The sequence below is a fragment of the Bos indicus genome, chromosome 13 (assembly GCF_029378745.1).
Source record: "Bos indicus isolate NIAB-ARS_2022 breed Sahiwal x Tharparkar chromosome 13, NIAB-ARS_B.indTharparkar_mat_pri_1.0, whole genome shotgun sequence".
NCBI classification, from domain to species: Eukaryota; Metazoa; Chordata; class Mammalia; order Artiodactyla; family Bovidae; genus Bos; species Bos indicus.
The window spans coordinates 64,928,609-64,955,206 of NC_091772.1; the positions used below are offsets into that span (position 1 = coordinate 64,928,609).

General features: G+C 35.4%; 1 protein-coding gene across 4 annotated transcripts; it reads right to left on the reverse strand.

Moving 5' to 3' along the window:
• On the reverse strand, positions 1-25,906 carry RBM39 (RNA binding motif protein 39). 4 transcript variants are annotated; one of them, XM_019972332.2, is made up of 17 exons: positions 25,599-25,906; positions 24,916-24,979; positions 23,117-23,166; positions 18,594-18,788; positions 16,010-16,075; positions 15,860-15,913; positions 13,644-13,761; positions 13,179-13,331; positions 10,943-11,080; positions 8,965-9,030; positions 7,863-8,067; positions 7,234-7,311; positions 3,497-3,529; positions 1,218-1,299; positions 676-781; positions 347-425; positions 1-256 (listed from the first exon to the last, which is right to left on the reverse strand). In XM_019972332.2, the coding sequence occupies exons 2-17, from the start codon at positions 24,964-24,966 to the stop codon at positions 156-158; spliced, it is 1,575 nt and encodes a 524-aa protein (XP_019827891.1). In that variant the 5' UTR covers positions 24,967-24,979; positions 25,599-25,906; the 3' UTR covers positions 1-155. The 4 variants fall into 4 exon arrangements, with proteins under 4 accessions (XP_019827891.1, XP_019827890.1, XP_019827893.1 ...); XM_019972331.2 differs by having other exon boundaries at positions 3,497-3,547; XM_019972334.2 differs by lacking the exon at positions 16,010-16,075.
• Between the last annotated feature and the right edge of the window lie 692 nt (positions 25,907-26,598).

The following is a 26,598-nucleotide window of genomic DNA, read 5'->3' on the forward strand; positions in this document are numbered from 1 at the left end:
TTCCTGTTAACATTTTTATTTTTCCAAGGTAACAGGAATTGTATACAAATGACAGTAGACCCTTGCCTCTTTATTTTTTATCTAAATAAAAGATAACTCAAGATGAATTCTCAAGAAAGAAAAAAAGCTATGTACATAAAGGACTATCTTTTCCTTCATCGTCTACTTGGAACCAGTAGTTGTGTTGCTGTCATAGAATCAGGGAAGAGGTTGTGGTAAGTTGGAAGAGGTACATATGCTGCTGTTATCATTTTACCTGTTGAAAGAAATAGATATGATGATTAGCATCTTCACTTAGACCGTCAAAAAAAAAAAAAAAAATCACTCAGAAAAAGGTCAAACTCACCCGCAAACCACCTGCCATGCAATGCATTGACAGCAGCAATGGCTGCAGCAATTGATGGGCACTTCACATACACATTGCCCTAAAATACAACAAAAAATATTTAACGTGCTGTGATATATACAACATGGATACCAATAGGACTATTCAAATTGACTGTACAAAAACAGCTCTATAACCATATAATTGCCCCACTAGCTAATATGTACCTAGAAATTTACTGAAAATAGTTTATTATCCACAAAACTAGCCATGTAACTATCTTCTTTAAGGAAAAACCACAACCCAAGTATGTTTGAAAATTAAACACAAGAAAGTAACAGTTAAAATACCTGAGCTGAATTTTTGTCAACATAAATATGAATAACTCCTCCATGTTTATTACATTCTTCAATCACATCATCTTTAATCTCTGTATCCCATCCAACTTCTTCTTCTCTGTAACAAAGTATTAAGTCCATTAGAACAACTCAAACTGATGAAATAATACAATATATATTCTAATCTATTTTAAAAATCATGGGCCTTTTAAAATGGTTAACTGACATCTTTCAAAAGATACTTATACCAAGTTTATCATCATTTCACAGGATTAGGAACACTATCCTGTTAATACAAATTAAATACTGATACAAACTTCACAGAAAAACTACTAGGTATAAATGGGAAACAAAATGCAAAGTTTTCAACTGAATTCCAACCTTACTAACACATTCAAGGGAAATAGTTATGTGCATAAAAATAACGGCAGTAAAATGACCAGAATTGTAGCAATACTTGAACTATGAAATATGTTGAAACACCCTAAGTAGTAACTTAGACAAGTTACAGATAATTTAAGACCCTTTGAACTCGACCAAAGTAAATTACTTACGTTTGAGGATTAAACATGTTAGAGAGTTGGAAACACTGTGTTGCCAGAGGTTGAACAGAGGCAGCTGCAGCTAATGCTGAAGCTAAAAAAAAAAACACCCAAAAAACAGAAATTAGTTTCATGGAAAATGCATCAGAGTATATCCCTATGAATAAAACAAAACCAAATATAACCACTGGACCCAAGTGAAAATAGGGCCATCAGTTCATTTACTAATTCCCCATATTTGATAATGCTATCAAGTATCAACATATATATCAACATGCTATTTTAAAATGTTGCCAGAAAGCAGAGGCAACTTAGTATTTCAGATAATTGATCTTGAATAAATTGGGAATTTTATCTTTATAAGGGAAATTAAACCTCAAGTGTAGCAAATATTAATTCAGTTAGACAAATATCAATACAGTTCAAGGAAACAGTACTGACTGTTAAGAGTTTATACTCAGGGGGTGATGAAAACACAATCTTTAAAATCCTGACTACATCTAAATAAAAATTTTGTTAGGTTATCTGCCCATGAATATATAGTCACATATTTTCTTATAAATATACAACCATTATAAGAAAGGATGACATTTAAAAAATAATATACATAAAAATCATCCAAGCATTTAAAGATTATTAAAGATTTAATATCCTGGGACTATAAAATCTACCACAACAAAGTCTCACAGTCTTGAAACACTAAAAAGAGTAACATGTATCTCTAATAGTCACTGTTGAAAATTAAAAAAAAATACTGATACTAATATTTAGGAGCAAATTTAAACCAATATTGGTTTTAATTTTGAAGTGACAGCATTTTCCAAGGCATTTGATCCATTGCTTTTACGTGACTTAAAAAACATTACCAGTAACTGATACAGAACTCACCGTAATCATAATATTTGATCAAATTTCATTCCAATACATAACAACAATTAAAAAAGCTACGGATAAAACAGTACATTAGAAATTATGGTACTTGAACAATAACCTGAGAAGTATCAGAAATATTCCATTGAATAAAAATTAGGGCTGTGCATGAATACATCATAAAAATTTCTGGTAGAATAACAACTGCTTTTCACTTCTTTATTTTGATAAACAAATATTTGTCTTTCATAAAACTATGAAAATAAAAATACTGAAATAACTAACGTCAAATTCTACTGGAGAAATTTAAAGACGCAAGTGTGCCTGTATTACAAAAAAAAAAAAAAAAAGAAGCCCACAGTGTACCTTATCATAAAACAAAGTAGTATGCTTGGAAAAAATACTACAAGGTCATTATAGACTATCAATACTGAAAAATACTAGAAAATGTATGATGCAAATATTCCAGCTCAGCCTAGATGAATGCAGAACACAACGAATTCAGCATAGAAATATATAGCTAAGGAAAATCCACCAATTCTACTTTCAAAAATCTGTTAGGAAAAAAAAAGATTGAATACAATTGTCTCATTTGCCAAAAAAGATACACATTCAATTCCTGACTGTCGAGTAATAAGGACAGACCTTTATAATACAGATTTACTCAGAAGACTTTAAAGTATATCCTGTAAGATTCCAAATTACTGTAACAGAATACTCTATAAAATGGCAGAATTTACTTGATAATAAAGACCAAGAAAAAAACAGGTTATTTATAAACTGTTTCAAACTCTGAAATCTGCATGCAACTTAGTTCTGGATAATCTTCTCATTGCTTGGTACTGTTTATAGTAATGGAGTAACAACAAATGATGCAACGAAATTAAAACTGGCATTCGTTAAAATGATACTAGATAATTCTAAAAAAAAAAAAAAAAGATACTAGATAATTCTAAAGATTACATTCAAAATTGGGAGTCAACAGGAAGTTGCATCCTATCAGTGATTTGTTAATGCAAATCACTGGAGTTAAGTTATTCCTGACCTTATTCAGACTCCCTGTCTACTTAAATGACAAGTTTCATTGTCTGATATCTATATAAAACTTATAATCAGAACACAAAGATAAGCATACAAAGCTGAAAAAAACTCTAAGTTACAGCAAAAAAAAAAAAAAGGCACAGACATTTACCATCTTTATCCATGTAACTCTAATGATGCATATTAGGCCTTCTTTGTATGAATTACCAGATAGCTTATGGTTAATGACACTGTATGTCATTCTGACAAAATTGGGCCAAAAAGACAAACTATAATAATAATGATATATGTATACACACAACTATGTCTTATACTACATTTATATATCCACTTTAAAAACAAACGAACAACAAAAAAAACAAATAAAAAACTCAACTCACCTTCAGTCTGTTGGGAAAGTCTTGTTTGCAAATCTATAACAAAAGAGAATTCTACAGCTCAGTGCAGGAACAATGAAGAGCCTCAACTAACAGGGTAAATGTCAGGAGAGCATTAATAAAAGAGGACTATGGTAGCAGGGTTTATCAAAACGAACTTATAGTAAAACCTGGCAGCCAAACCTCCTTCCCCATTCCTCATTGACAAGGCTTTGGGGCCTTTTTCTTTTCCTCCTATCCTAGGAAACTTACTTATGCCTTTCTCTTCCTAGTCCTATAACTCTTTCACATCTCAATGGATTCCACTATACTACTATTCATTTGGGAATAATGGGAAATGGGGAAAGGGAAGCACACCGGTCAGAAAATGCATGAAAACCCTGATCTTGAGAATTCAATTCCAAGTACTTGGGTTATTCAACTTTTTATTATTCTATCAGTGTCGGTAAGCATTTTACATTTAAAAGTTACTAGTAAAAGAATAAATACTGCAACAGTAAATGTCAAACACTGTCAATAAGTAGTGACACTACTCTAACCATATGTATATACTATTTTTTAAGTCCTTTAAGTTTTAAATTGTCATGTCCAGCCCAGAAGGTGATAGTTTTGTTAGGCCTGGTTTCCTAGCCTATTTTGAAAATTTAATGAGGCATGAATGAAATCTAGTTAGATTTACTATAATCTATGTATTACTAGAAAAATTTAAGCATCTAGTCTCTATTAAAAATGAACATAATAGTGATTTCTAATATAGTTTTCTCATATATAATCATTAAAATTCTACATGAGAAGGCAAATTAAGAGAAAGCTGCAGCTTTCTTAATTTCAAATGAAAACAGAAATATGAATAGTAAACAGAATGTCATAGTATTTAAGCTATCTTTTTAAGTTTAAAATAATACAACAAAGAAATTGGATTCCGTTACCTAATTTTCAATAACATGTGACTCAGTTGCATACTTTATTACTATCTGGGTTTCTTTCTGAGTATAGAAAATCATAAAACATGGGCAAAAATGAAAAGGGATCAGCAGCCCAAGTCATACAGGGATGTAAGAATACCTGGGTCCTAGGTGCTCAAAATTGGCATCTCAGGGAGTTGAAGAAATGTAACTGGTGTATACTGAAGGAACTTGAAGATATGATCATAGGAATAAACTTTAAATTTTAACACAATTTGTTTTTTTTCCTAAAATGGGAAAAAATGTATAAGCATCAGAAATCCATGCTATATTAAGTGTATATAAATCAAAATTTCAAAAATGATTCTTCAGGTCATTTGTAACCAGTTAGGAAACAAAGCATGGGTTTCATAAAGATAAGAACTTATCTTAGAAAATAGCTATTATACTTTCAGAACAAAAGACACGTTGATATAGGGATGGGCCACTCTTGGGTTTCAAAAAACAGCTTTAAAGAACTTAGGAGACCAAGCCCCTCAAATACATTAACATTCAGCGACTTAATACCGAATGTGTACAATTTTAATGACAGTCAAGAGAAATATACCCAGTTATGCAAATATGTGATTACTAATTCAGAATAGCAATTTATTGGAAGTTCTAAGAAAACAGACTCATCTATCAATGAACAATGGGCTTCCCTAGTGGCTCAGCCGATAAAGAATCCGCCTGCAATGCGGGACACCTGGGTTCAATCCCCAGATTGGGACGATCCCCTGGAGGAGGGCATGGCAACCCACTCCAGTATTTTTGCCTGGAAAATCTCATGAACAGAGAAGCCTGGCAGGCTATATACAGTCCATGGGGTCACAAAGAGTTGGACATGACTGAGCAACTCATTAAGTACAGCACATCAATAAATAATAAAAAGTGGGGGGAAAAAGTGGGAATGTAACAAATAGATAACTATGTGGCTATTTTTTAAGCAACCCATATGGATGTTTAGCATTATCAGCCTTAATGTAAACTACACAATAAATGTGCCCAGGCAAGTGTAATCATTCTTCATTCACCAGAAGAAAGAACTGAGGGAAGTAACGTCCACAACACAGAGAATCTATAATTCGGCAAAGATACTGTTAACAAACCAAATCAATATACTTGATACAGCACCCAGGATATAAGGTAAGATTGTTTAAAAATGAATTGTGTGTCTTTGTATTAAATCCCTAAAGGTATCAGCCTCTATCGAAAAACCAAGACTATGGTAAATCATCAAGCATTTTTCTAAATTATTCAAACAATGACCTAACAATGGGAAGCAATAGGAGGACACATGTTTTCAGAAAACAGTAACTGAAAACCAGAGACTACGATGTATTTCTGCAGTGATGGGTTTATTTAGTATCTTCAATTACACTAGGTGGCATTCAATAACTACGTGTTCACTATAAAGAAATGAAATGACTAATACTTGTTCAAAAAGTCAAACCAAAACAATACAGAAAAACCTGGAGTCACCAAATGACTCTTAGTTACAGAAATGCTTAATAGTTGCAATTTTTCTTATGTGGATACACTAGCATGGTTGTTTATAAAGAACTTTACCTATCGGATTTCAAAATTTAAGTCAGTTTGAGAGGAACCATGAGACGCTGAAGAGAAAACAAGCTCTCAAATATTCAACTAAAAAAAGGAAAACACAGAAGCACCCACAATAAATAATAATATAGAGGCAGAAATAATCTTGTCTCCTTTAATTAATGGGTTTTCAATTGAAACGGAAATCATGAAGCAACGACATGGAACTTTCCCTATATTCAGATGTGGTACCACGATCCTATATATTTTACATATTGACAGAGTCTCACTTTATAGCTAGATAAGATCATAGGACCAATGTGTAACTGAAAATGACCATACTTTCTTAGATTAGTGTTTGTCATCTGAAGTCCAATACAATGGTTTACTCTCATATATTCTGCAAGCAAGTCTTCTAACATTAAAATTTAATGTTATCTTAGCTAATAGATTTGGGTTAATTTCAAGTAACTGAGCCACAAAAAGACAAAAAACAAAGTGTTCATAAACTAAGCCCATTGTTACATAATTGTAACAAACTATCAACTCCCTTTTCCTTCCCCTCACCTCCCTAGGAACTTCATTCTATAAGTCAAAATCTCAAAATACAGTTGGCCTTCACATTTAAGGAATTAGAGACACCAACCATCTGAGTAACTTAAAATACATATGTAACTTTTATTTGGCTCTCCATATCCTTGGTCCTTCCAAAATCATGCTTTTAACCACCATAAATCATATGGTACAGTAGTACTTACTATTGAAAATAAAGGCACATGTCTAAATAACCCTTGCAGTTCAAACCTGTGTTGTTCAAGGGTCAATTGTAGTTATGTTCTAATTAGAAAAGCGGTTTTTTCTGCACTCAATTATTTAAAATAAAGCTTCATTTAAAGGCCTTTAAAATAAAACTTTCTAATCTCAAACATTATAAAACATTTTTCCTTTGAAACAATAGGAGCTTTCTGGTTTTCAACAAAAGTGATACATTTAAAGATTTAACAATTTACATCACTTTCTACTAAAAACAAACTGGTATGCAGGGTTCAATAATACCCTGACATTTGATTATGATCAGTAGCTAAGTCTGTCCTATATCACCGTTTCCTTACATTAACTCTTGAAATTTCTAAGTTAAAAAAGTACTTGATGAATTGAATTCTCAGTAAGTCCTTTTAAATGCAAAAATTTGGAAAATTTTCGAATTAGGTGAAAAAAAACAATGATTTCAAATAGAAAAGATTCAATTCCTACCTGCCACAGCACCAAATGCCAAAGAGCCACTCATTTGCAAAGCTTGCTGTGCTGCTGGCGGGATCTGCAAACCTGTACCTGTAAAAGAATAGGTCTTAATGTTCCTGCTTCGTTAAGAGTGAGAAAATCCTAGTTTTCTGATTGCTTAATACCAAAGTCAATTTTTAAAAATTACAGTGGCCCTTTGGTAGCCAGGTGGGTAAGAATGTTTCCAGGATCCCGTTGGTTGTCAAACTCCACAAATGCTGAAATCCCATATTTAAAGAGCTGTGGTACAGTTTGCCCTCCGTACTCAAGGATACTGAACCTACAGATACAGAAGGCCAACTGTACAAGCAGGACATAGAGTAAACGCTGCAACTAAAGTAGAAGGGTATTAATTATTATAAAACACAAAAGGAATCCTGTAACGTGTTGTGGCATTCAAAAAGCACCATCATAAAGTAGATTCTTAGAACTTTAGAACTTAAAGGCAAAGGATTTTGCCTATGAAACCATGTGTGCTGCTCAATGAAAACAGTCAACCTCAAAATAAGAAAAAATCATTTTCCATTTGTTTGCATGCTTTTCCAGTTGTTTGCACAGTTATGGTTCTCGTTACTATTTTCACTACAGTAGGATAAACTTACCCTCTGCAAGTCTTGCCATTAACTGGAGACGACCAGTTGTTCCCAAGTCAATTCCAGTCCTTTCCAGTTCATCACTGTCCAAAAATGAGCTAGCACTGGAAGCATCAGTACGTTCAGTAACATGACCAACTTTCATGGGCCTTCCTGCTAGCTCAAATCCATTAAGTTGTTCCAAAGCTTTCTTGGCACATTCTGAATCAGAAAACTATACAATTGAGAGGGGGATAAAAGGTAATTACTTATATGCAAGGCAAAGAAACCTCAACTTATTAATCTAGTATATTCAATAATTACATCTGGAAGGATGATAAGAGTAACAAGCTCAGGCTTGTCACATAATGTAATCAATGTAACCTAAATGTAAACTAAAGCAATCAATGCAACAGATTGCTATCTGTTGTACAGAACAGGTTTAAATTTTACTTGAATTTGGATAAGATCCAATTGTAATTTCCTGATAAAATCTGGGATCTATTTTTAAAACTTTATCTATAAAGGTGGCAACGGTGACAAGTATTTATATTTTAAACTAAAAATGTGTTTCCAGTACTTTCCAGGGATAAATGATAATTTGAAAAATTGCTATCATGTAATTGGACTGCAAATGTACAAACTAAATGAACTAAAAGTACAAGTTTACTTTTAAAAGGACACCTCTATTCACAATTATTCCAGCTGCCACTTCATACCCTATCAAGGACAGGGTTTCAATGGTCAGCTACTTAAGGAAATTCTGGTCATGGTATGTCAAACCATATTATGTCTATATTAAAAAGTAAAAATGAATTCCAAAAGACTTTAATGCAACTAACATCTTGGGTCACACTAGTCAAACTGAAGAAGTGACTGCCTTCAATTACATGAGGAGTTGGCTAAACAAACTGTCCATAAACAAGAAGATAGCAAAGTACTTGGAAGTTTTGCATTTGAGAAGATATTTTCAACTACTAAAAACTGGCCACTAACAGCAAACTAATTTAAACCACTTGAAAATAGTAACTTTATCCCTTCCCCACTATGAATATCTAATCAAGTTTTACACTTTGCTACTCAGATAAAAAAAAAGTTCAAGTCATTATGTTAATCATGGTTAACTGCTTACCGTAATAAATCCATATCCCTTGGATCGACCTGTTTCACTATCCATCATGAGCTGGATACTTTCAATCTAAAAATGAAAACCACAATTATTATTTACGCAAGTGAAAAGGAGGAGCAAAAAATTTCTTAAAGTACAATTTTAAAATGTCTCCCCTGAAAGAAATCGAAAACATAAAAATCCCTCATGCCCAGAATATCTTCTTTCTAGAGGCCTGGGAACATACTAAGCAGGGGAACAACCTTTAATCTTTCCTAGGAAAAAACACAATCTGAAATTCTTTGGAGAATATGTTAAAAAACCAAATCAACATGTTTCCTTCACATTATGCTAAAATATACCAAACATTAATATGCAATTATGCCAGACATAATGGACTGCCACAAATGTTGGAATAATTAAAAATAACAACTGGATGCGGTTGATAGTTTGTACAACTCTGTGCATCTGCTACATAGTGACTATTCACCTTAAATGAGGGAACTGTGTTATTACAAAGGAAGGAACTGTAGTTACATCACAATATTGCAACAAAGCAAGCCACACAGAGGAAGCATGAAAACTTAAAAATCAACAGCCAAATGTTCTCATTATTAACACTTAAAATAATTTAGGGTTTCCCAATTTAGGCCTTACCTGGTCTCAGGTGGCAAAAAACGGGCCTGCAATGCAGGAGACCAGGGCTCCACCTAGGTCAGGAAGATCTCCCAGAGAAGGAAATGGCTACCCACTCCAGTATTCTTGCCTGGAGAATCCCATGGCTAGAGTAGCCTGGCAGGCTACAGTCCATGGAGTCGCAGGGAGTCAGACACAACTAAGTGACTAACACTTTCTCTATTTTTTCCCAAAACAATTTAACAAAGGAGTTGAGTGGGATAGCAAAAGAAAACAATGAACTATATATCCAAAAGCAATAAAGATTAAGTAGTGGATAAAGTACAACAGGAACTGAGATTTTTATTCATGGCCACACAAAAAGTTTAATCCAGAGCAGCCAGGTAGTTCAGTGATAAAGAATCCGCCTGCCAAATAAGAGAGGTGGGTTCAATTCCTGGGTTGGGAAGATCCCTTGGAGAGAGAAATGGCAACCCACTCCAGTATTTTTGTCTGGGAAATTCCACGCACAGAGAGGAGCCTGGTGGGCTACAGTCTATGGGGTTGCAAACAGTCAGACACAACTTAGCCACTAATCCTCCTCCACCACCACACCAGCCTACTGATAACATTTATTCTAAACATTCTTCTAAAATGAGAACTACACTTATCCTGGTGATTATTTTGATAAATATATAGAAATATCAAAAAAGTCTATGCTGTGTACCAGGAAAATAGTGTTGCAGTTTAACTGTACTTCAAAAACAAACTCATGGAAAAATAACATTACATTTGCGGCTAACAGAGGTGTGAGTGGAGAAGAGTTAGATTGAAGTAGTCATAAGGTACAAACTTCCAGTTTTAAGTTCTAGAAATGCAATGTCTAGAACTTACACAGCTATATTTTTATTTACACATATTTACACAGCTATATGTCATAAACTAAGGCTCCAAGAGTAAAGCTTAGAGTAAGGAGAGTAAGGCTTAGAGTTCTCATCACAAGAGAAAAAACTTTATCTATTTCTTTAATAATGTATCTGGATGAGATGATAGATGTTCACTGCACCTATTACAGTACTAATTTCATGATGTAAGTCAAACTATTGCATTTACAGCTGAAGCTTATATAGTGCTGTGCTAAAATTATATTACACACTCCTAAACTTTCAGTAAGAAAAGTATCCCAAAATAAACCAAGGGGGGGAAAACCTCTTGCTCCAATGTACAGTACATTTTATCATTCAGGTTGACTTTTAAAAAATTCTAATAGAACCACTCCCTCCCATCTTAACGTTAGTGTCTTAGAAACATCACAAAGCAGATAAATTATGCAGCTACATTTGTTTCAAGAACCTATTTAGGATCCATTTAAAAACTTGAGACTTACCCTTCCAAATGGCTCAAAAATCCCTCGAAGCATATCTTCAGTTATGTTAAAATGTAATGAGCCCACATAAAGCCTCATAGGTCCCGCACTTCCCTTTTGTAGATTGTTTGCCATTGCTGCAGCTCTGTTTTTTTCTGCCTACAAGTTAGATAAGACAAAATGCACATCAATTTACAATGAGTAAGTACCGTTTTCAACATAGTAAATCCCACACACATCTTAGGTCTGCTTAATTACAACTGATATCAAATTATGCTAAGTGTTACTTCACACATAAAAGGACAAATATTGTATGATTCCACCTCATATGCTTGTCAGTACTGACACTGACTGAATGGTACACCTAAAATGGTTCCAAAGCCAAATTTTTAAATTAAAATTTTAGATTTTACTGTATTTTCCAGTAAAAAAAAAAAATTTTAGATTTAAGAGCATATATAAAACTGATAAAGCAGCATCCTGGTATCAGATGCAGTAAATGTAGAAATTTAAGATTACTTCCTGGAACTAAATATACTCATTCACTAAAATGTGTTCTCAAGATCACTGTTACTCAATATACAGTATACCAACTGGCTATCCATCTTAAAGAACTTCTGCAATATAAATCAAACTAAACCATTCAGTTTAGCAGTCATTTTTCTCCTATCAAGTCCTTCTCAAACTAAACAGTTCTCAATTTACATTCTAACACAAACTCTAACAAACTGGGGCACCACAGGAGGTTAAAAAAATGAATTCAAAACCTCATTTATAAATTTGATTCTTCTCAGCCTTCGCCAGGACAAAGTACACACTATTATAAGGTTTGTCCTCCGTCACATGAATTGAACAATGATACCCACAGCCTGCTCCTTAACAATTATTTACCATCTGAGCCACCAAGGAAGCCCTGGGCTCCTACTGTTTACCTATAATCAAATGGTACTCAACAATGTTACATACTCCTAAAACATTAGATAGATGGTAGTAACTTGACCAAATTTTGAGTTTAACAGTGAAAACTGCAATTTCACTTCAGACTCGGTTAAATCCTGTGCCTAACTATAAAGTATTAAAAGCTTTTGATGAGCAACCAGATTTTTCAGAAGTTATGTGAAGTACTTATTTCTGGGGTCTGAAAAGGAATGAGCATAACTATACTGTTATCTCATATTGCTCAGAAAATATTTTTAAAATCCTTGGGAATTCCCTGGCGGTACAGTAGTTAGGATTTGGGTGTTTTCATTGCCATGGCCCAGGTTCAATCCCTGGCTGGGGAATGTAGATTCCACAAACCATGCAATGAGACCAAAAAAAGATCTTTAAGATCTATATTCTCCATTTTAAAAAGCTAAGTTATCTGGTAGTCACAGAAACTAACTTGTTTCTTAGTATAAATAGGTACTGATGATAAATCCTAAAAGTATTTCCATATTAGATACTCAGTAGTGGAGAAGGCAATGGCACCCCACTCCAGTACTCTTGCCTGGAAAATCCCATGGACGGAGGAGCCTGGTAGGCTGCAGTCCATGGGGTCGCTAAGAGTCGGACATGACTGAGCGACTTCACTTTCACTTTTCACTTGCCTGCATTGGAGAAGGAAATGGCAACCCACTCCAGTGTTCTTGCCTGGAGAATCCCAGGGACAGGAGCCTGATGGGCTGCCGTCTATGGGGTCGCACAGACTCGGATACAACTGAAGTGACTTAGCAGCAGCAGCAATGTATTTCAATTTTTCCATATCTAAATGAACTAAAATATTAACCCTAATTTCATTTTTCCAAACGCAACACTCAATCATTGTGAAGAATCAGCAAAGAGAAATTACATTATAATTTGGATTATCTTAAAAAACATCTTCTAAATTAGTCTGAAACATCTTACTTTCAAATGTTAGAATTTCATAAAAATTGTGAAAATATATTAAAAATGTGAAAAACATTCCATTAGAAAGAGGAAAACATGTGCTTAGATGCTTCTATCCCCAAGTCATCACAAATCAATAAAATTCTAGAACAAGTTCAATTCTTCAGCATGAAATAAATATTTACAACTTATATTAAGACAGAAAAAGAGAATTGTGAGAATACAAATACATCAAAGGAATCAGCTTTTTTTTGTTTTTAAAAGCTGTCCTGAGAACATCTAATTCAAGGTAGTAAGAGGTGATTTTATAAGGCTCAAGGCACTACAACACTAAGCAACAGCAGGTTTCTAGCACTATCAATGCTCGAATTCTTAAATAGGAAGTTACCTGTGATGCTTGTACTATGATCGGCACTCCTAAAACCCGCTGCCCAGTTAATCCTATTGCTAGAGGCACTGAGCTAACATCAACAAACTCCACATAAGCAATTCCTTTGGAACGTCTTGAATTTCTGTCAGAAATCATCCTCACATCACGAACCTAAAAAGAAAACACACACTTAACACAGGGTTCTGTTTATGCAACCATTCACAATTAAGTATAATCATTTCAAAAGACAAGAGGCACATAAACAATATTATGAAGCAAGCAATTAAAAAGAGGCTAATTTGTAGGCTCAATTCATTTATCAAAATACATCAATTTCTAAAAATAAACATAAATTCCCTAACTAAATTCCACCAAACACATTTGGTTTAGATTTTTTTCTCATTTCATCTGTCACACTGACAATTATTAAACTGTGGCTTGCAACTTCTACTTAAATTAGCTCCATAGATAAGCTTAGATTACCTTCCCAACTGTAGAGAAAAACTCTTCCAAATCCCTTGGCCGAATTCTTGCTGCCAGCTGCATGCAGAAAACAGTCCTTGCATCTCTTTCCTCAGGAGTGAGATTATCAATAGGCTCCCTAACAGGAATAAAGAGTATAGAATTAACTTTATAACGTCTTTCAAAGTAACATTTAATACCTATTTTTAGTAAACAGAATAAACTTTCTGTTTATTATAAACAGTCTGTCACTACCCCCAAGCCCATTTTCACTACAATATATAAAAAATGCTCATAAAATAATTCAATGTGACCCAAACGCCTTCAACATGAGTTTCTAAAGTTTCTTCTGATACTATCTTACATTATCAGAACCAAAGTCCATTGGTCTTTCAATCTTACAAATGTTATTCTCTCCAGCATAATAAACAGCCAATCAGAAGCCCAAGAGTTTGACATTCACAATTAATAACCCGACTAGACACAAATGTTTAACTGGTCCAAACTAGCAGAAAGGATGTTTCCCCAAAAAGAAATCATAAAATAAAACTAAGTTTCATAATCACAAACAATAACTTGAAAGTAAACCCCAAATGATGAAAACTACTTTGACTCTATGAGTTGGACAATAAAGAAAGCTGAGCGCTTAAGAATTGATGCTTTTGAACTGTGGTGTTGGAGAAGACTCTTCAAAGTCCCTTGGACTCCAAGATCAAAGATTCAATCCCAATGGAAATCAGTCCTGAATACTCATTAACTGACGCTGAAGCTCTAACACTTTGGCCACCTGATGCAAAGAACTGACTCACTGGAAATGACCCTGATTCTGGGAAAGCTTGAAGGTGGGAGAAGGGGATGACAGAGGATAAGATGGTTGGATGGCATCACAGACTCTGGATGGCATCACAGACTCGATGGACATGAGTTTGAGCAAGCTCCAGAGTTGTTGATGGACAGGGAAGCCTGGTGTGCTGCAGTCCATGGGGTCGCAAAGAGTCGAACACAGCTGAGTGGCTAAACTGAACTGATTTTGACTCTTAAGAATTTTATTTCACCAACTCAGATAATCATAAAGAATAGCGAGGTAGCTGTTTACTAGATTAGATTGGTCTTACTAAGACTACAAATTCAGTAACTGAAAAACACACTTATACTTCTTATAGCATAGAGACGCTAACAATGAGCAAATCAAAAGTAAAAAGCAGGCGGTATGGAGACAAGTAACAGTGGGATTTAATTTACTCATATTTACAAATGTTTACACTTCTAAATTGACTGAGCAAACTTAAATGCCCAATAAGTGAGAAAAGAACATAGTAGATGAAATTTAACATCATGAAAGTCAAAGAAAAATAACAATGTCCACTACTAAAACTATTATAAAATTTCACTATGATTAAGGTTTTAATCCTTAAAAATATAAACATAAATATGCTCTTTCTTAACCATGTTCTGACATTCTCAGGAAGTATTTTTGAAACACTCCACCTACAAACCTCAGGTACATCCCTTGGGAAATCTGCAGTTATTTTAAACCTATTACTATAAAACAGAGATAAAAAGCCGACTAGATCCAAAGAATGAGAACTAAAAATGAGTCTTCTCACAAGAGAAAACTATTAAAAGAGTAAAAACTCAATATTTGTTACAGAAACCCTTTAAAATCATTATATGCCAAATAACAAGATACTTAGTTAAAAGACACCCTTTAAGGGAAACCAGAAGTAAAAAACAACCCTATCATGTAACAAAATGTTCCTTGAACCAAAATTGTAGATTGCATTAGGTCAGTCGAGAAAAATACCTCACAGAAAGTCAAAAACAGTAAAAAGCACAAGTCAATTCAGTTAAGAGTTTGGAGATTAAACACTTCTCTCATGTAAAGGGAGCCAAATGATAAAACTCATGACTATTTTCACTATTTTCCTACAGGAAGTTATTTCAAAAACTCATTATTTCCAAAGGTAAATCAAGTCTGAAGTTTCTAATAGCTACCATTAAAAAATTTTTAGTTACTATAAAGAGCAATAAAAGCACATGAAATATCTACAATTAAAGTGATCATTTTTGCCCATTCTTCTTAGATACAAGTTACTGAAAACTTTGCAATTCACATTAATAACACTAGGACTGCAAACCAAATAATGATTTAATATGATCCAAGTTAGCAAATGTCATTAAATTTTGCAGTAGTATAAAAGCTAAAAATGCAAAAGAAAAGAAATGGAGACAATTACCTCACAGGGCTCTTGTCTTTTCTGAACGGACTTTTGCTTCGAGAACGTCGTCTGCTGCAAAGTTAAAAAATTTCAAAAGTTACCCAAGCAAGTACACCACATTAGTTCCTTGAAAAACAATTTAAACAATTCAGAAGTATGTTTAAAAACCTTAATTTGATGCTATGAGGCAACCCAATCTTTCCTCGGATGGCACTGTTAAATTTTGGTCCGGAGCTAAAAAGGAAACACAAAATTACACTAGTTACAGGGTTAGGGTCTTGCTAAGATCGCGTTCATGCGCTCTCCAGCAAGTTTAACATTGTTTAGGCTGTTTGTTTTCCACCTCAATTATGAAGAGGAAATAAAAGACTTTCTTTTCAACTCTATCCCAGGCAAACTGTTCTTACAGTTATCCATCCTGGACCACTGAGAGGTGCCAAGACCAAAGGTTACAGCCTCAAAATTTTTAATATTCTGAAAATGCTTAAATTTTCAGTCTAGTTTTCTCTGATTACATATTTATGAGTACATTCCTGAGGTTTGGGGGTTGGGGGAAGCACATGTAGTGAAAATTATCCTGAACTTCCCTCACACCAGGAATAAGTATAATTAACAACTTGGTGTGCATCTCTGCAGATCCTTCCTCAGGAATATACATGTTTATATATACATACATATACAATATTCATGTTTTGAGTTAACGTTTTTTGGCCATGCTGCATGGTTTGTGGGATCATAGTTCCCTGTCCAGGGATTGAATCCAGGCCACAGGCAGTAAAAGTGCACAGTCCTAACTACTGGATTGTCAGGGAATTCCCTTGAGAAGCTTCTTTTAAAAAATAGGGGACTAATTCTTTACATTCAATTCCAATTTTTTCACTTAACAGTTAAGTCTCCAAAACTGCACATAAGCATATTTAAGCATGTCGTAGACTTCAGTTCTTAGTGACAAAACAGTCAGTACTGAAGATGTGAGGGAAGTTCATCAACCCCTCAGGAAAATTTCTTTTCAGAACTTGATTATATTAAAAGTGTGTTTTCAAAGCTTTACTCTGTAATTTGAAACACTTTAAAAAGGCCCAGTATTTTATGGCCCTTTTATTTTGAAAGACCAAACTAACTTGAAAGGTCAGGTCAGATGTCTCTTAGTGCTCATCCTGCTATCCTTTACCAGATGGGTAGCAAAATGAAAATATATGGTGGTCCTCAATTCACACTGAGATTTGTTGTCATGGACTCTACATGTACCTATTACACCCAAGAAGTCCCAAATAAAATTGTATTAAACAGGTCCTTTGCAAATCACACTTAAAGTGACAATTAAGAATATACATTTAGTGGTTAAGTAAGTCTATAAGCTATTTTCTTTCTTTCCCCTTTAATTATAAAAGTTCCAATTACTGCCTTGGTAGTTAAAAATCACCTGAAACCAAACATAAGAACCAAGTCAATTTTAAGTCAGACCAGAATCACAGGCTGACTTTTAAGTATCCATCACGGATGAGAAATAACAGTATTCAGAATTATTAATCTTCCCCAATATTAAGTTCATTCTGGTAAAAAAGAATGAAGTAAATTTCGATAAACTGGACAAAAAGCAAAGTATTTTCCCAAAAGAGCACTTAAAACAACACTGTGGTCCTTTTTAAACTGTTACAAAGTTTGTAAAATAATCAGCTAAGAGGACCCTGAAGAACAAGGAGTGGAATCCTTTTCATTGAAGAATCAGAATCAGAAGTCTAAGTGTTACTAACTTTATCTGCTTCAAGTAATACCAAAACATTTCATCAATAGCACTAAGTATTGTGGGTGCTTTAATTTACAACCTCTTCTCATTCAAAGCTTATATCAGTAGTTACGCCTCCTTCTTAAAAGATGAGAAAACTAAAGCTTAAGAATCCTTTTTAACCAAGTGAAAAAGCCAAGGCTCTGATCGAGGACTCTCTCTGAATTCAATCAAACTCAGTTAAAACTTAATTTTAATATAGTCCAGTGCTTACAACAATATATTTATTAATATGAAAGAACATTATAAAGCACTAGGGACTGTTAAGATTCAATCCCTGCTTAAGAGTTGTAAGGCTCTTTCCAAAGTCATTAGTACAGTTTAGCTTTTTAAAAAATAACTATAATGAAACATTTCCAACTGGTTCAAATAACCACATCCAAATTTCCACAGTGATTTAACCTTCAAGAGCACTTTTACTGCATTCTTGCTATTAAAATACCTTTAAGATGTGTGATGAGCACCCCCCCACGAATATAAAAAAAGCATACACAAAATTCACAATTAGCTTGTCATTTCAGCTGAAAACAGCCAGACAAGATTGCTAACTAATTAAGTATATGACTAATTATATATATTTATAATTTGTATCCAACTGAGTTTTAAATTTTTAAATAATTTATGTTCAGTAAAGAATACTGTTAATAGCTCACAGACTTTAAGCTTTCACATATTTGGCACTACAATATCAAATCTTCTTTTAAAAGCACTTTAGTGCTTTAGTCTAGTTTGGAATGGCACACAGTTAAGATACTTTTAGATGGCAGAAACAGAAAATGTTCTGTATGCCTAGTAAAACCAGTATTATCTGTCCACACACTATTTTTCTACTGGATTTTTTTGATGCCCAAATCCTTATATAATAGTGAGAAATAAAATTCCACAATTCAAATCACTCTGGTTACATTGCTCTGGATACCGAGAGAAATCTCTCAAACCAGTATCATCATAATTATAGTTACATACTAAGGACTTCTGTAGCGGCCTCTGAATCTGCGATCTCGACTTCTTGATCGGCTCCGTCTCCTTTCTTTGCTTCTACTTCGCTTCCTTTCACGGCTTTTGCTCTTTTTCCTTTCTCTATCTCTACTTCGCTTCCGTTCCTTACTTTTGCTTCTTTTTCGTTCATGACTACGACTTCTGCTCTTGCTTTTTTTCCTCCTGAGAAGAAAAAAGGCACCATCATCTTGCTGATTAAAGAATCTGCCAAAATATACTTCCCTTTATGGTCTGAAACATCTTTGTAAAATTATTTTGCTATTTTTCCTATCATACAATGATACATAATAATCACTTATGGAAAAATAATTCCAAGGTAAGGTAAACAACACCCCACCTTTGCCTTCTACTACTGAAAATCAGCAGTCAGCTGATAATGAATCATTTGAGAGATAGAAAGATACTGTAATGATATTTCTTGAGAGTCAGCTATAGCTTTAACAAGGAGAGGACTTGCTGGTAGGTATAAATCCAAATCTGAACTTTTAAACAGAAAGTCCGATCATGTAACTGGCCAACCCAGTATTACTGTAATCCACAAAATATGAAATCAAAGTTAACAACAGAATACTCTTACATCAAGTATTAGTGCTGGATCATACATAAAAATTGTCATTAACCCACTAATTTCTCTTAAGTAAAGCCTATTTTGACCCAATTTGCACATATGAGTATTTTATACTTTCAAAGGGCCATACAAGCATCACTGTTTTGGAGTTCATGGGCAAAATTGTTATATATAACAATAAACGACAAACTAACACAGTAAAATGCACTCTGACACTCCTAGACTTTAATGTGACCATTTCAAATAATTTCTTTTTAAAGTTACAGTGAGTACACCAGATACTGGAGCATGCCATTTTTATGCCAGTTTATAAAGCCTGTGGGATACAATCAACAAGAATCAACACCTTTATAAATCTTTATATTATAAATTTTCAAACTCTGAAAGGTAGAAAAGTCTGTCAGTATTATCTTTTCCTGTTCATTTCTGTATTCCTCACAGCATACCACCCATCTATTTCATACCTCTGTCATCACCTAAATTTTAGAGGTGCCTTCAGATATTTCAATATAAATTGAAAGACATTTCAAATTAAACTTATCCACTTAAAGGTCATTTTGTAGTGGCAAAAAGATTAAACACTGTGACAACTACATCATTTGGAAATTTAACTTAGTCCTTAGCAAAGCAAGCTTAGCACAACAAGCAACTGAAGTCTGCCTCAGAGAACCTGTAAAGCAGGTCATCTTAGAGTGCATTGAAAATAGAAAATGAAGACACCCACCTTCTGGAATCTTGAAACCCACACTCCAATCACAAGGAGATGTAGAGCTTTCCAAGGAGGCAGAAACTTTGTCTAAAATTTCAAGATAATCCACCTGACTGTCAGAAATGTATATGCTAGGTAGCACATGACAGAAAATTAGGCTACACTCATTACTTTTATAGACGTTATCAAAGCAATGCCCAGAAGGGCAACAGATAACATTCCATTTTTGTTACCTAAAAACCTGAAACTATCTCTTAGACTAAAGAATTCTGTGAGATAGCTATCAAAAATCCTAAATATTATCAAGTAGGGGACAAAGTTAACACTCCATCCCTCACAAAAAGGACAAAGATTTGCTCTGCTCATAGATGGCCCACTGCAAAGAGGCAGCCAACCTTCCAATTTACCTCTTTTTAGGCAGAAAATTTATTGTGCCAAAGGAAAAGGACTCAAAAATTGAAGAGCTAATTTCAACTTAAGGTCTTCCTAGGACTTTTCATAAATGAGCCCCCACGCACATCTGAAGGCAACCCCAGACAGGTAAAAAGACAGCAACATACTAAGACATTCAGAAATATAATCCTCTTTATGAAAGCCCAGACAAAAATTTAAGGGTGCAAGAAAGCAGAATACTTCTCTACAATATAATGAAGCTTCAAAGAACATTTATTAAGTTAACTAAAGAAGGGTTATCAAAATCCATACTAATAGTCAAATCCTGTTACAACTTAAAAGGGACTTTCCAAAGTCTTTAGTGGCAGTGGAATTTTGTACTGAACATCATTGAAGTAAATGGTCCACTGGGCTGGGCCTTTGGACTTTTTGGTTATATGGTCTCTGCTGAAAAGGTGTTTTGCTATAACTGGATTTGACCTCTTCCATGTAAGAAGATCTAAATATTAAATGCAAAGTACTCTGGAAAATAAGAAAAAAAAATAGAAAAGTCATTTATTCCAAAATTTATAGATAATCCACACCACAGTAGCCAATATATTTCAACTGTGTCATTTTTTTCTTTTTTAATCCTTTTTGAGTAATTCCAAAAGAGCTGAATGGATGCTGGTTGAGACTTTGCAGAACTGGTTATACTAATAATACTCCTACGAAGGCAAGCTCAGGTACTTAAAAAGGCATACTTTGAGGTCTTGCCAAGTTCAGGGATATAGCTTTTCAGAAAGACTAAGATAAACAATTTGTGTTAAGCTTATTACCTGAAATCAATTGAGTGTATGTACTGAGAATTATACTGTTTTTTAGAAGAAAACATTTACTAGTCAGTCAACTCTCAATTTCTCAGAATGTGCATTTTCTTACTACCTTAAAACTACATCCCAATACCCAATGGCTTTTAAAGAACAATGAAGTTTCAGAATGAAAAATCTGCCAACGTGGCACCTTCCTTTGGTTAAGAGACTTAATTTATTCACACTAAAGACTAATGCACAGGACATTGTTTTATGATTTATAACTAAACAAAATTTTCTTCTAAATAACTTTCAAATTAATTTGAAAGATTAATTCCCTTCAGGAAAAATAAGGGAGTCAGCTTCAACTGAGGATGAGAAGTCTGACAGAAATAATTTGTACATTTAAAAAGAAACCAGATGACAGTTGAAGTTTTGTAAATATTCTTTCCTTAAAGACTCCTATGGCCAATTAAAGAAAATTGTCCATTCTTCTATTTAGTCTTGTAAGACTTCACACTTTATATAAAAGCCACTAAGCACCAGCCATTGAGAGCTTGATGCTCAATTTTCTGGTAAAAGTTTGGTAAGTCTTTAGTTGCAGGAAGATAACAGGTAAAGATGGTATTAGTAGCAAGACATCTAAAGATGGTACAACAAAGAAAGCATGTGCACTACCAATGTCTTCATTATAGATGAGATCTTTATTGGTCCACTAGGCATGTTATCTAGAGACTGGATAATTTCAATTTATATAGATACCCCTTCCTACCTTTTAATTGCAGAATTGCAAATCAGAACTGTTAATTAGGAAACATACTTTGGTAAAAAGTATAAAATTAAAGGACACTAAACCATGCAATGATTGGTTGGCTGACTGCCTCAAACAATTCAAGACTAAACCCAACTCAATACCCATAACATGTGATTAGTGAAGAGAGATAACAGACTCCCACCCATGCAGAAAAAATACAGGAAATATCCTACAAATTTTACCATTTTTATCAATTCCTACAATACTCTAGGGGGTAAGAATACTGGTGCAGCAAAGCCTGAACAATCCAGTCTAGACAATCTCAACCATTTTATGAAATTTTAACCTACCTTACAAACTTCTTGTGAGATACTGAGGTGGTATACTATGAAACACTTTGAGCTCTTGGAAGAGCCAAAAAGAATCAAGTAAGTGACTCACATTACCATCATTTTTTGTTACGTATTATGAGGTCATGAATGTAACAAAACATTTGAGTATGACATCACAAAAATAATAAAACATCTTAATGCTTATGATATAGAACATGTGATGCTAACATCATTTACTTCAGAGCTAAAGAAAACTCAATAGGATCAAATCTTATAAAGTGCATTTGGTTTATACTATTATTTAAACTTCTTTCACACTGTATTCTGTACTCATCTGTCACTGAGTTCCTATTAAGGGTTAGTTATTTGCACAAATAACATGCATAATTTTCTGAAATTCTATTCTATTAACTCGATCGGAGTTTAAAAAGCTTAAGACAATGAAAGCCACGTAAGAACATTAAGATTAAGAAGTACTAAAGTATGCTGTAACATTATTACAGAAAGAATCTTAAAACATCAAGGAGCATGAATAATTCATAGCTCTGACTCCTTCAGTAATTTAGGGCAAAATACATTTCTCACAGTTATCACCTTCTTTCTAACACATCTTCAGTGGATATAATAGCTTTATTGATGACATTAAGTAATAAATATTAAGCCAAAGTTAACGAATTTTAGACAAGTTCGAATATAAGAACTCCTCCAGATTGTCATGGATGGACTTGGAGGGGAAGATGTCCAATGACACCAATTCCTGAAATCTAAGGAAAGAGTCCATAGTTTTACATCCTCAAATAGTCTCTTCCCAAAAGAACCCACTTTTCTAAAACAGGCAAAGAAAAGCTTCAGGAGAGAACGCTTTAACCACAGGGGTACAACTTAAAAGTCTCAATCATGTAAAGCACCTCCCCCCCAACCCAGGTCCCTTCTTGAAACTTACTTTTTGCTACGTTCTTCATGGCCGTTAGCACTGCTCAACTTGTTCTCATCCTAAGCAGGGTTGATAGAAGAACATCATGAGGACGAAGTGGTAACATTTCAAGTTGTCAAAGGGTAAAGGGAATAGGAATAAGAAAATACAAAACAATTTTAAAACTAATTACTTATTTACAGTTTAACATGGAAGGCTATAAAAAAATTTAGATGGATGTATGTTTAACCACTTTGTTGCTTACAAATTAAGTCATCAAGATACAAAAATAAAGATGCATATTAACATGTTAAATTTTCTTATATAGTTAGATATTAAGTTATCCAGATTTACAGTGTTGAAGTGGTTAAATAGAATTTCTATAAAACATGAATGAAGTCCTGTTTTGAGTTTTATTCCATGTGCTATGGCCCCTTTGATCAGTACCATGGCTCTATTTCTGCCTAAGCCCCAAGTGGCCATGCTAGCAGCCAGCCACTATCGATTTCCTGTGACCGATGCCATTCCTGAGATCTTCGCCCATTTCCGTTGGAGGGTTGGGACTGTAAGAGCTTGATGCCACCTCTGTCACACATCTCGCCCTGAAGCAAACAGGGATTCACACTGCTTTAGTAATGTTGACTCCCAAGAACCCAAGAAAGTCAATTAATAATCCACCAGTCCTACTTCCATACCTGTTCACATGGAATTACATCCATGTTAAACTAAGACAGAATCTTAACATTAAAATAGAAAGTAGAGCTTCAAGAGTCTAAGTATTACAAACTAAGTACACTATTCAAAGCTTTAAAGAATTCATCCAAATTGGTACCACATGGTCGAGCTATACACTCCAAAACAAATGTATTATTTTTAAAAGGTTTAGCGAAATGTTTATTTTCAAGTTTGATCACATCAGCTAAAAGGAGTATAGAGTATAAGTGCTAACTTACAAAGCTTACAGTTTGTGACATCAGTGATAACGCATGCATACTGCTATTTTCACCACCAACTGGTGGTGAAAGAATGAAAAGACACTTTACTTTTACTGTGATACTGAAATGGATCTACGTTATTAGCAAAAATAACTCCTTTGTAGTTTTTAGTGTGAAATATTATGGCAGGGACGAATTAAAAATAAAACAATATGGAGAACAGTTAAACAGTCATCAAGTGACTCTAAGTTGTGATATTGCCTCTTTTGCTTTAAATTTTTTCTGTTCAGGGATCCAAGAATTTTAGTAATTTTTAACTGAGCAGCAGATCATCACCTGCCTGTTTTAATATTTACTATCACCAGTCTTATGTATAGGATAAATTTTAAATCTCACCCATTTCTTCTTGTAAGACTTGTCTTATTTAAAGATTTACTTGCCACAGACTGGTTATGCTTGGTTATTCTTGGACCCCTGCTGTTTTCCCAAACCACTACATTCACCTTTTTGCTATACCAAACTGGAGCTGGTAATTCTTAGTTGAGTCATTTTACCTAGGGGACCACGGTACAGCGATAAGTCACTCAATTACTACCTTATGATTGACAGTTCACACTGGAATCAAAGGTGAATTCATGGGAGTAGAGGTGAGATATCGTTAGGCAAGTCTACAAAGAGAGATAGATGGGCATTTATTCATCACGCTGAAGTGAAACTACTGCACAATATTATTACATCAATAGCATATATTTACTTTTGTAAGTTACATGTAATGCATCTCTGATAAGGTAAATCAAGAGGGCTCCGGGGAGGTTAGTTTACATTTCAGCAGTAGTTTCGTGAATAATGCTAAATTAAGAAATAGATAAACCTCACCGACTTGTTTTTTCTCACCTTCTTGTAAGGAGCCTCAAGCATTGCTTCAATATCAATATCGTCTGCCATTTTCTCTAAACGACTAGGTAAAAAGCAAGAATGAAAATTTGGTGAGTAAACAATTTTAAATTGTGCTAAATTTCCTTTTTACCGGACATATTCCAAAACCTCAAAGAGGTGCCACAGAATAACTAAAGCGGGACCACTTTAGTAGGCTTGGAAATTAATCTAAAATGTCCCCAACATCAAACACGCTAGACAGATTAGGTACTGTATTTTTAAAAAGCCTACAGCGCCTCAAAAAACAGAACCCAAGAATCTCGAGCCAAAGCGCCGCTTTCGCGCAAAACCCCGCGCTGCCATTTTAGGGGCAAAGGGAAACTCCCTCGGCTGGGAGGGGTTGTGTGCCAAGACAGCGTTCGGCTGGCGCCATGTTGGGAGGTCGCGGTCGGCCCGGGCCTCGAAGGGACAGGTCGCCATCTGCCCGAAGCCTCTCTCGAGCCCACGCCACCCGAAAACCCTGAAAAATATTCGGCCGGAAAAGGGCGCGGTCGTCGAAAAGACGACGATTTTTAAAAAACCTCCCCCCACCCACCCCCAACCCGGTCGCTTAAAATCGCCTAAAGAGTGCCCCTCAATCCAGAAAAGAACCAAACCTCAAAAAAGCCCTGAAAATACGCGGGTCCGCGATGCCTCCTCACCTGTGCGGGCTTTCCGGGTCCTTGCGGTGCTCGTATTCAGAAAAAGGGGTGCTGTGGCTGCCGCCGCTGTTGCTACTGTTAAGCCGCTAGGCCCAGGCCGCGGTACCACCCAGCCCGAATTTCGGGCTCAGAGAGCGGACAGGCCCAAGCGAATCTAAAAGAGACAATGGGATTAGAGGAGCCCGCGCGGGAGTTCAGGACGGCGGCTTCGGCAGCTCAGGATCCACCCCTGCGACAGTGTCGGCAAGCTCTCTGAAATGGCGGCCGCAGCTTCCCCGTACTCACAGTCACCAACACACATACACACACACAAACACACGGGGCCTCACAGAGCCCTCAGCACGGGCTCTCGCGAGAAGCACCTCCTAATTCCAGTCCGGAGCAGCGGAAATATCGCGAGATTTAAGCATCGGCCCCCAGCGACTATGGCCCAATCTCGCGCAATGATTGCGCCACAGATATTCCCATCCCCCACTCAGAAAGGCGCCTTTGAGTCCATACTCCAGATCAGCGTCCACATCTCGCGAGATCGCGCAACCTGCTAGCGCAAAGACAGTTGGTACACGTACTGTCAATCTTCCAGAAAACTCATCACTGAGTGGAGTTCAGTGGTCGCCGCCTCCTCGTGGCCACCGCCCCAGAGCTATCAGAAGGTTTCTGAGATGACGGCTGCCCCCTCCCCCGGGCCTCCCACCCAGGTGTCTGTCAAGGTCGCCGTAAACCAATCTAGTCCATATGGCTCTAGAATAAAACGAAAAGGCTCTTATACAGATTATCTGCCAAGGGTGAAGACGGAGTGAAAAGCAAGCAAGAGAGAAGATGAAAAGAGACGTTCAGGGGTAGGGGGCTAAGAGTGTGAAACAAAAAGATTTCTCGGCCTGTGGAGCCAGTGGACCAGGCACCGCGTTGGCTGCCTAGCTTCAAAATATCCTTGGAAGTAGTGGGCAAAGGCAAAGAGAAGGTGAAAAAACACTGCATCCCTTGGCGTGGTCCAGTTCTG